Here is a 12,159-nt window from a genome sequence, read left to right as displayed (position 1 = left end):
CCCGCACACAGTGTATTATAACTGCAGCTATAAGGTTATGGTGTAAGGAGGCCCCCTGTATCCCCGCACACAGTGTATTATAACTGCAGCTATAAGGTTATGGTGTAAGGAGGCCCCCTGTATCCCCGCACACAGTGTATTATAACTGCAGCTATAAGGTTATGGTGTAAGAAGGTCCCCTGTCTCCCCGCACACAGTGTATTATAACTGCAGCTATAAGGTTATGGTGTAAGGTGGTCCCCTGTCTCCCACACACAGTGTATTATAACTGCAGCTATAAGGTTATGGTGTAAGGAGGTCCCCTGTCTCCCTGCACACAGTGTATTATAACTGCAGCTATAAGGTTATGGTGTAAGGAGGTCCCCTGTCTCCCCGCACACATTGTATTATAACTGCAGCTATAAGGTTATGGTGTAAGGAGTTCCTCTGTCTCCCCGCACACAGTGTATTATAACTGCAGCTATAAGGTTATGGTGTAATGAGGTCCCCTGTGTCCCCGCACACAGTGTATTATAACTGCAGCTATAAGGTTATGGTGTGAGGAGACCCCCTGTCTCCCCGCACACAGTGTAATATAACTGCAGCTATAAGGTTATGGTGTAATGAGGTCCCCTGTCTCCCCGCACACAGTGTATTATAACTGCAGCTATAAGGTTATGGTGTAAGGAGGTCCCCTGTCTCCCTGCACACATTGTATTATAACTGCAGCTATAAGGTTATGATGTAAGGAGGTCCCCTGTCTCCCCGCACACAGTGGATTATAACTGCAGCTATAAGGTTATGGTGTAAGGAGGTCCCCTGTCTCCCTGCACACAGTGTATTATAACTGCAGCTATAAGGTTATGGTGTAAGGAGGTCCCCTGTCTCCCTGCACACAGTGTATTATAACTGCAGCTATAAGGTTATGGTGTGAGGAGGTCCCCTGTCTCCCTGCACACATTGTATTATAACTGCAGATATAAGGTTATGGTGTAAGGAGGTCCCCTGTCTCCCTGCACACAGTGTATTATAACTGCAGCTATAAGGTTATGATGTAAGGAGGTCCCCTGTCTCCCCGCACACAGTGGATTATAACTGCAGCTATAAGGTTATGGTGTAAGGAGGTCCCCTGTCTCCCCGCACACAGTGTATTATAACTGCAGCTATAAGGTTATGGTGTAAGGAGGTCCCCTGTCTCCCCGCACTCAGTGTATTATAACTGCAGCTATAAGGTTATGGTGTAAGGAGGTCCCCTGTCTCCCTGCACACATTGTATTATAACTGCAGCTATAAGGTTATGATGTAAGGAGGTCCCCTGTCTCCCCGCACACAGTGGATTATAACTGCAGCTATAAGGTTATGGTGTAAGGAGGTCCCCTGTCTCCCTGCACACAGTGTATTATAACTGCAGCTATAAGGTTATGGTTAAGGAGGTCCCCTGTCTCCCTGCACACAGTGTATTATAACTGCAGCTATAAGGTTATGGTGTGAGGAGGTCCCCTGTCTCCCTGCACACATTGTATTATAACTGCAGATATAAGGTTATGGTGTAAGGAGGTCCCCTGTCTCCCTGCACACAGTGTATTATAACTGCAGCTATAAGGTTATGGTGTGAGTAGGTCCCCTGTCTCTCCGCACACAGTGTATTATAACTGCAGCTATAAGGTTATGGTGTAAGGAGGTACCTTGTCTCCACCCATGTAGTGTATTATAAGTGCAGCTTAGGGCCGGCCTGGATACCGAGAAGTTTCCCAGTTGCCACGAGCAAACAGCCCTAATCACTGTGTCCAACTGAGGGGAAAAAGAAGGGAGGTGCTAGGGGCTTGTTCGGCCACAATTAGGCTGCGCACGGCCAGAGGGAGAACTATGAGTCTCCCTCCACAGTTCCCCGCAAATCGGTGCCGCATGCTCAACCCCCTGACTTAAGCCCTGCCTCTGCATGCAAGCGGCGCCCCTGCACTCAAGCAGGAAGAGGTAAAAAATAGCAACTTCAGTGTCAAATAAACTTCAGTCCATGTGTGTGCCTGCTAGTAGGTGAGTTTGTATGTGTGTGTGTCAGTGAGCTTGTCTGTAGTGAGCATATGTGTGTCAGTGAGCTTTTCTGTAGTGAGCAAGTGTGTGACAGTGAGCTTATCTATAGTGAGCATGTGTGTCAGTGAGCTTGTCTGTAGTGAACATTTGTGTGTCAGTGAACTTGTCTGTAGTGAGCATGTGTGTGTATGTGTGTCAGTGAGCTTGTCTGTACTGAACACATGTGTGACAGTGAGCTTGCCTGTAGTGAGTATGTGTGTGCTAGTGAGCTTGTCTGTAGTGAGCACGTGTGTGACAGTGAGCTTGTCTGTAGTGAGCATATGTGTGTCAGTGAGCTGGTCTGTAGTGTGCACGTGTGTGATAGTGAGCTTATCTATAGTGAGCATGTGTGTGTCAGTGAGCTTGTCTGTAGAAAGCATGTGTGTGTCAGTGAGCTTGTCTGTAGTGAGCATGTGTGTGTGTCAGTGAGCTTGTCTGTGCTGAGCATGTATATGACAGTGAGCTTGTCTGTTGTGAGCTCGTGTCTGTCAGTGAGCTTGTCTGTAGTGAGCATGTGTGTCAGTAAGCTTGTCTGTAGTGAGCATGTATGTGTGTCAGTAAGCTTGTCTATAGTGAGCATGTGTGTGAAAGTGGAGTTGCCTGTAGTGAGTGTGTGTGTAACAGTAAGCTTGTCAGTAGTAAGCATGAGTGTTTTTAGTGAGTTTGTCTGTAATGAGCATGTGTGTGTGACAGTAAAGGTGTCTGTAGTGGTCATGTTTGTGACAGTAAGATTGTCTGTAGTGAGCATGTGTGTGACAGTTAGCTTGACTTTACTGAGGATGTGTGTGTCAGTGAGCTAGTGCTGGTCTGTAGTGCGTATGTGTATGTGAGTTTGTCTGTAGTGAGCATGCATGTTTGTACTATTGAGCTTTTCTGTACTAAGTTTGTGCATTTGTACCAGTAAGTTTTTGTGTGTCAGTGAGCCTATTTGTTAGGATCAGTAAGCTTATGTATATCAATAAGATTGTCTTCCTGTGAACCTGTGTATCAATGAGCTTGTGTCAGTGAGTGAGGTTGTCTGTGTCTGCATGTGAGTACGCTTACTGTATAATTGAAATTTCTACTCTGAAAGGACCAATATTTTGAATTAGAAAAAGAAACATACCAATAATATATATATTAAAGCATTATTTTTTTTATTGAATGACTCAAAGTGCTTTTATGGTTTGGAAAGAATTGTACGTGTCTTTGTGACACATACACACACACTTTTTTTAATCCATACCGGCACCCTGGGTCAGAAAAAAGTTGACGTTTCAATTCGTTCCAGGACCATTCATCAACATAATAAAAAGACAACAAAGACTATTTGAGGTACCAATAATGGATATAAAGGGCTAATTTAGAGGAGTATGTAAAGGAGACAATGACTATAATGATGACATTTACTATCTGACATGCACTGTATTGTCCACTAGATACAGTTTGGCGGTCACACGTTACAGCGACATGGAGATGAGAAGCAGTGATATTTTCCTTCAATGTGAGCCGTGGGACCCCTATGTGTACTTTGAAAGCTTTGTGAGGAATAATGAAGATATCGTTAACAAGGTAAATAATAGTGTATCTGATTATACACTATACAAGAGTTTCACCTTACTATATTATCCCTAGTGGAGATTCTCTTCATGTTTGAGATCATGACCAGTAGAAAGATGGTACGCAGGTAATCTAAATTTGCTCCACCCCTTCCTGTCAAGGCCACACCTCTTCCTGATTAAGAACCCGCCCCTTCCTCCACCTTTTCCCTTTTCCTACTCCTTTTAAAAGGATACTATAGTGCAGGGCTGTCCAACCTGCGGCCCCCCAGATGTTGCTGAACTACAACTCCCATGATTCCCTGGCTATCTGTTTCATTGAAAGAATCATGGGAGTTGTAGTTCAGCAACATCGGGGGGGCAGCAGGTTGGACAGGCCTTCTATAGTGCCAGGAAAACAAAGCTGTTCCCTATAGTGCCCACCGCCGCCACCCACTCGGCACTGAAGGAGTTAAACCCCTTAGTCACTTGCCTAAATCCAGCCCTGGTGTCCCTCGGCGCTGGGTTAGGCTCCTCCTCTGCGCTTGCATTAGGCTTCCCCATAGGAAAGCATGGTATCAATTCTTTCCTATGGGGATTTAGCAGACGCAGGATGTCTTCAGCTTGAGGACGTCTAGCATCAGTTAGGCGACTTTTGGTTGCCGAACCACCCGGACGTCCGTCTGGTAGACTAGAGAGTTCTTAAAAACTGCAATAATTACACTCGCAGGGTTAAGGGGACTGGGACACTGCACCCACACCACTTTAATAAGCTGAAGTGGTCTGGGTGCCTATAGTGTCCCTTTAAGCACACACTCCAGACACACACACATTCACTGACATACACACACTGGCTGATACAAACTGACAGTCACACACACTCAATGACAAACACACAGACACACTTATAGACACAAACTCACTGATTTGACACACACACACACACACACACATTCACTGACACACTCACTCATTAACCGACACACAAACACTGACAGACACTCATTGACAGACACACTGATCACACACCCTCAATGACAAACATAATCTCACTGATTTGATAAGCACTCACATACACACCCTCACACACACACACTCACAGATACACATACTCTTCCAAATGATGTACCTGAGCTCATGAGACAGTAACTCATGGTCTGCATCCGGTGGAGGCACCGACCAGATTCCCAGCACACTGGATCACCTGAGATCAGCATCCCCCACTTCATGCAAGGTAACAACAGGGATAGGGAAATTCATTTTTGTTTTTAAATAATTATTAATTTCATAAATATTATTTACAAACCCTACACCTATTGACACACACAATACATGGATAGGGGGGGTATGACCGGGTGAGGGGGGCGCAATGAAGATTTTTTGCACAGGGCGCCTAATGGTCTATGGCTGACCCTGGCCAAACCAATTAGTACATCAGACAGTAACACAACTAGAGCTCTGTGGGGTGGGGCAGCTTCTTTAATTTTGGACAATCTGACAAATGTTATCATTAGGAGAGCAACAGTTTTAAACCTACAATTTACACAACCCTGGCGTGATGATACCATGCATTTCATGTTTGTTTTTTTTAGGATCTGGTCGCTTGGGTAACGGTGGGATTCCTGCATATTCCCCACGCTGAGGACATTCCCAACACTGCCACACCAGGGAATTCTGTAGGTTTCTTACTCCGTCCATACAACTTCTTTGACGAAGATCCATCGGTGGCTTCCAGGAACACGATCATCGTTAAACCTGCAAAGGAAGACTTTAGTGAAGTGAAGATTCAGCGGTGGACTCCTGAAATCCTTGGCAATTGTGTTTCTCAAACACCGTTCCATTATAATGGTACATACTTTTCCGACTGAGGGGTGAATGCCGAGGTTTGGTTAAGGAGAAGACAACATTACCTTTGAAATTCAGGAAGACCCTGAACTGTTTAATCCCTGTTAGGTTTTTTTTTTATTTAATAAATTGGAAAACAGCATAGATATTTATTGAAGAAGAGTTTGCTGCAAACAGGGATTCTGGATCGCCATATTTCATGGTCAGGGAAGATGATTTTGGTACTCTGTGGACAATAGTTGTAAGTAGGTAGAAATCATGTGATTAACAATGAATGTATCACTGTAACTCCTTTGGGATTCAGGCTGTGATTAATTCATTGAATGCTTGCGGAGAAAATATAAAAATCACTTGGGGCGACACTTTCATTCCCTGGCTTACATCTTGCAAAATGCTAAACGTCACTCAGAATTATCGTGATCTGGCAGTTTGAGCTGTAAATGAGATTAAAAATTAAAAAAATATTCCATATTCTCTCTTGCTGTCTGTTGTTTCGGAAGATCTGGATTTGGATCTCTAAACCTGAAAGGTGTGATAATAAAATATGAACACAATAAGAGTTATGTAGTGTGTGGGTGGATGTCCACGAGGCATGAATTGGAATGATCTGGGATGGACAATCTCTTCACATATTGATGTATCCAGATTTTTTTAGTGATCATGATGTAAAACAAGCCCAGATTAGTACCCAAAAGACATAGTCAGGCTGTATACAAGTAGCAGTAATTTGGATTATTAACACGAATCAGAATGGACAAACTGAAACAAATGTTATAGTGCGGAGTCACCTGTAATTTTGCTAGCCCGAGTCCGGTTGGCTAGAAACAGAAATATATATGAAGATCCCGACCTCCGATGTGATGACAGCTAATTATACTGCAGCCGCTTAGCACATTCTGCTCTGACATGTGCAATTCGTTTAGTTCAGAATGTACATTCGGATGAATTTCGTGAAATTCGGATGCTTACGAATGTCCGAAGTGCCAAACCGAATTGCCGAAGTTCCAAAGTGCTTCGGATTTCTGAAAAGTGGCAAAACAAGAGAGGGAGGGAAAATTACGTGAATGATGACAGGAATATTGACCAATAAGCTAATTCCTGGCACTGGGAGCCCAAGAGATGTGTAAATGGTTGTGGTGACAGTCCGAGAACTGGGAGCGCTATAGATGTGTAAGTGGTTGCAAAAAGTGGTTGCAACTGCTTAGCAAAAACCCCCAAAACATTTATTACATAATATATTTGCGGGGCGCAGAGAATCTGATATGGGTTTGCATTGGAGGTGCTTTCCCCTCTGTGTCTCTCCTATACTGCCTCCCCATTAGCGTCTCTCCTTCTATGCCAACCCCCATTTATTGCAGTTTAAAGACATTACTGGGAGTATTATTGCAGTGGAGCTCTTTTATACACTCAGACACATTATTGAGAAAATTATTGCTGTGGAAGTCTGTTACACACTAATTCACATTACTGGGAGTATTATTGCTGTGGAGCTACAGGGAGTGCAGAATTATTAGGCAAGTTGTATTTTTGAGGATTAATTTTATTATTGAACAACAACCATGTTCTCAATGAACCCAAAAAACTCATTAATATCAAAGCTGAATATTTTTGGAAGTAGTTTTTAGTTTGTTTTTAGTTATAGCTATTTTAGGGGGATATCTGTGTGTGCAGGTGACTATTACTGTGCATAATTATTAGGCAACTTAACAAAAAACAAATATATACCCATTTCAATTATTTATTTTTACCAGTGAAACCAATATAACATCTCAACATTCACAAATATACATTTCTGACAGTCAAAAACATAACAAAAACAAATCAGTGACCAATATAGCCACCTTTCTTTGCAAGGACACTCAAAAGCCTGCCATCCATGGATTCTGTCAGTGTTTTGATCTGTTCACCATCAACATTGCGTGCAGCAGCAACCACAGCCTCCCAGACACTGTTCAGAGAGGTGTACTGTTTTCCCTCCTTGTAAATCCCACATGTGATGATGGACCACAGGTTCTCAATGGGGTTCAGATCAGGTGAACAAGGAGGCCATGTCATTAGATTTTCTTCTTTTATACCCTTTCTTGCCAGCCACGCTGTGGAGTACTTGGACGCGTGTGATGGAGCATTGTCCTGCATGAAAATCATGTTTTTCTTGAAGGATGCAGACTTCTTCCTGTACCACTGCTTGAAGAAGGTGTCTTCCAGAAACTGGCAGTAGGACTGGGAGTTGAGCTTGACTCCATCCTCAACCCGAAAAGGCCCCACAAGCTCATCTTTGATGATACCAGCCCAAACCAGTACTCCACCTCCACCTTGCTGGCGTCTGAGTCGGACTGGAGCTCTCTGCCCTTTACCAATCCAGCCACGGGCCCATCCATCTGGCCCATCAAGACTCACTCTCATTTCATCAGTCCATAAAACCTTAGAAAAATCAGTCTTGAGATATTTCTTGGCCCAGTCTTGACGTTTCAGCTTGTGTGTCTTGTTCAGTGGTGGTCGTCTTTCAGCCTTTCTTACCTTGGCCATGTCTCTGAGTATTGCACACCTTGTGCTTTTGGGCACTCCAGTGATGTTGCAGCTCTGAAATATGGCCAAACTGGTGGCAAATGGCATCTTGGCAGCTGCACGCTTGACTTTTCTCAGTTCATGGGCAGTTATTTTGCGCCTTGGTTTCTCCACACGCTTCTTGCGACCCTGTTGACTATTTTGAATGAAACGCTTGATTGTTCGATGATCACGCTTCAGAAGCTTTGCAATTTTAAGAGTGCTGCATCCCTCTGCAAGATATCTCACTATTTTTGACTTTTCTGAGCCTGTCAAGTCCTTCTTTTGAGCCAATTTTCCAAAGGAAAGGAAGTTGCCTAATAATTATGCACACCTGATATAGGGTGTTGATGTCATTAGACCACACCCCTTCTCATTACAGAGATGCACATCACCTAATATGCTTAATTGGTAGTAGGCTTTCGAGCCTATACAGCTTGGAGTAAGACAACATGCATAAAGAGGATGATGTGGTCAAAATACTCATTTGCCTAATAATTCTGCACTCCCTGTATGTTATAATACATTACTGGGAGTATTATTGCTGTGGAGCTCTGTTATACACTCAGACACATTACTGGGAGTATGATTGCTGTGGAGCTCTGTTATACACTCAGACACATTACTGGGAGTATTATTGCTGTGGAGCTCTGTTATACACTGAGACACATTACTGGGAGTATTATTGCTGTGGAGCTCTGTTATACACTCAGACACATTACTGGGAGTATTATTGCTGTGGAGCTCTGTTATACACTCAGACACATTACAGGGAGTAGTATTTGACAAAGGCTCTCTAACAGCGCCGAAACGGACGTTAGGTTGCATTCCTTTTTTAATTTCACACCACGGTTTGATGTGATCACTGGGAGAGGGGAGTGGGTCTAATAGTTAGCCTAACCGACGTTAGTGCTTGCCACATTAGTTCAAGAGTACTCAGTATGGAATCTCTTTTTATTTTTCAGCAGGCTACCAACAGCCCCATCAAGACTAGAGAGGAGGGGGGTCAATATGATCTCAGCGGACTTTCGCTAAGCAGGACTACAGTATCTCTGTTTCAACTCAGGCTCTCCACAGTCCGCCAGAATTCAACTAAGAATCTTTATTTATTTTCAGCACATTTACAGCTCCTTACACACCAGGGGCTTGATATGTACTAGCAGTCTCTATTAGTCTTGCACTTTGCTACCCATTTGATACACATCCTCTCTAGTATATTACAGGGCTATTTAGTATCTCCTGAGCCATCAGGGGATACTCTGTTGCCACATAGCTGACTTGTTTTGCATTTCTATACGGTCTGATACTGGGGACATAATTGGCTGCTACCTGACTGTGTCTCTTTTGTACACAAGTTACTCGAGACACAACTCTTTTGAGGTAGCATATTGTTTCCCTTCTTGACATCAGGCACACTCTATACAACTAAGCACATTGTGGTCCAGACCCACCCCAGTGTATATAGTGGTTATGGTACACTCAGTTTTAGTTGTACATTTATTTTCTATTGGGATCATGTTTTTAATGATACCCGCAATTAAATAATTTTAGACTATTATTTAAAGCAGAACAACATCTGCAGGACTCTCCTTTTTTGGCGCTCCTGAAGCTTCTCAGCCAAGGATCACGCCTCTGTTATACACACAGACACATTACTGGGAGTATTATTGCTGTGGAGCTTTGTTATACACACAGACACATTACTGGGAGTATTATTGCAGTGGAGCTCTGTTATACACTCAGACACATTACTGGGAGTATTATTGCAGTGGAGCTCTGTTATACACTCAGACACATTACTGGGAGTATTATTGCTGTGGAGCTCTGTTATACACACAGACACATTACTGGGAGTATTATTGCAGTGGAGCTCTGTTATACACTCAGACACGTTTCTGGGAGTATTATTACTTTGGGGCTCTGTTATTCACTCAGACACATTACTGGGGGTATTATTACTTTGGGGCTCTGTTATACACTCAGACACATTACTGGGAGTATTATTGCTGTGGAGCTCTGTTATACACTCAGACACATTACTGGGAGTATTATTGCTGTGGAGCTCTGTTATACACTCAGTCACATTACTGGGAGTATTATTGCTGTGGAGCTCTGTTATACACTCAAACACATTACTGGGAGTATTATTGCTGTGGAGCTCTGTTATACACTCAGACACATTACTGGGAGTATTATTGCTGTGGAGCTCTGTTATACACTCAGACACATTACTGGGAGTATTATTACTGTGGAGCTCTGTTATACACTCAGACACATTACTGGGAGTATTATTGCTGTGGAGCTTTGTTATACACTCAGACACATTACTGGGAGTATTATTGCTGTGGGGCTCTGTTATACACTCAGACACATTACTGGGAGTATTATTGCTGTGGAGCTTTGTTATACACTCAGACACATTACTGGGAGTATTATTGCTGTGGGGCTCTGTTATACACTCAGTCACATTACTGGGAGTATTATTGCTGTGGGGCTCTGTTATACACTCAGACACATTACTGGGAGTATTATTACTGTGGAGCTCTGTTATACACTCAAACACATTACTGGGAGTATTATTGCTGTGGAGCCCTGTTATACACTCGGACACATTACTGGGAGTATTATTGCTGTGGGGCTCTGTTATACACTCAGACACATTACTGGGAGTATTATTACTGTGGGGCTCTGTTATACACTCAGACACATTACTGGGAGTATTATTGCTGTGGAGCTCTGTTATACACTCAGACACATTACTGGGAGTATTATTGCTGTGGAGCTCTGTTATACACTCAGACACATTACTGGGAGTATTATTACTGTGGAGCTGTGTTATACACTCAGACACATTACTGGGAGTATTATTGCTGTGGGGCTCTGTTACACAGACACATTACTGGGAGTATTATTGCTGTGGAGCTCTGTTATACACTCAGACACATTACTGGGGGTATTATTGCCGTGGAGCTCTGTCATACACTCAGACAAATTACTGGGAGTATTATTGCTGTGGAGCTCTGTTATACACTCAGACACATTACTGGGAGTATTATTGCTGTGGAGCTCTGTTATACACTCAGACACATTACTGGGAGTATTATTGCTGTGGAACTCTGTTATACGCTTACACATTACTGGGAGTATTATTGCCGTGGAGCTCTGTCATACACTCAGACACATTACTGGGAGTATTATTGCTGTGGAACTCTGTTATACGCTGACACATTACTGGGAGTATTATTGCCGTGGAGCTCTGTCATACACTCAGACACATTACTGGGAGTATTATTGCCGTGGAGCTCTGTTATAATACATTACAGGGAGCTCTGTTTGACGAGACCAATCTCGCCACCTTGCATTGGAGGAGCCTGGTTGCCCGCCTGCTGCCTTTGGATTATGGACCGGCAGTTAAACGGTTAATTTTACTGTGCAGAAAGATTTATTTCTTCCTTTCTGCACAGCCGTTCGGTAGATTTTATCTACCGAACAAACGGCCTTTTTTCAGCCTCCCCAGAGCCGTGGGAAGCCGGCCGGCGCAGTCAATGGGCCGCCCAGAAGCTGGCGTGTGCCTTCCATTTACCTCCATGAAGCCGCTTAACGAGTGTGTGCCGGCAATTGACCACCCAGTAGCTGCGGTTAACCGCGGCTTAATTGATTGTTACTGGGTGGTTGCAGTTACACCTAGCCGCCACATGATGGTGGTGTTCTGGAGCTCCCCGGGCAGCCAGCGCTTTTCTGCCCGGCTTTCCTACGCCAAACCCGGACACTGTGTCAGCTAAACACTGCTGAGCCTCTAGCCCCTGGTTCTAATTCGTACTGATTTAACGAATGCATGTAAATTCTGTATTTTATGTTGGATGTTACCATTTGTCCCATTATGTATTTTAAAGTGATAGTCTGTCTTTTTGTCCCCACGTGTGTAATGGAGTTTTGCCTTTGTCCTGGGAGATAATTGAATTACTTCTCAATTATCTCCAGGGCAGAGGGGAGGAAGCCAGGATGCATTGTGGGGATCTTTTACTGCTGTATGTCTGTAATTGGTACTTGTCTGTCCCTTGTCACAGTCTTCCATCGGGTCCCCTAAGGGAGTGTCCACCAGGTGTGAGACCTGCATAAATACAGGGGCAGGTAGCCCTCAATAAACAGACCACTGCTTGACCCTCAACACGGAGCCTTGTCTCGTTCTTGGGGGGATTCACTG

At 43.8% G+C, this 12,159-nt stretch overlaps 1 protein-coding gene across 2 annotated transcripts in view; it reads left to right on the top strand.

The window, feature by feature from the left end:
• Positions 1-5,454, top strand: part of AOC1 (amine oxidase copper containing 1) — a 44,297-nt gene extending 38,843 nt beyond the window's left edge. For both annotated transcript variants that reach the window (XM_063450872.1, XM_063450871.1), the window contains exons 4-5: positions 3,468-3,600; positions 5,159-5,454. In XM_063450872.1, coding sequence (XP_063306942.1) covers positions 3,468-3,600; positions 5,159-5,434 — 409 coding nt within the window. In that variant the 3' untranslated portion in view covers positions 5,435-5,454. The remainder of the gene's footprint in view (positions 1-3,467; positions 3,601-5,158) is intronic.
• The last annotated feature ends 6,705 nt before the right edge of the window (positions 5,455-12,159 follow it).

The sequence above is a fragment of the Pelobates fuscus genome, chromosome 4, assembly GCF_036172605.1.
Source record: "Pelobates fuscus isolate aPelFus1 chromosome 4, aPelFus1.pri, whole genome shotgun sequence".
Lineage (NCBI taxonomy): Eukaryota > Metazoa > Chordata > Amphibia > Anura > Pelobatidae > Pelobates > Pelobates fuscus.
The sequence above is the reverse complement of the archived record's forward strand: the minus strand, read 5'-3'. Positions and strand labels throughout refer to the sequence as shown.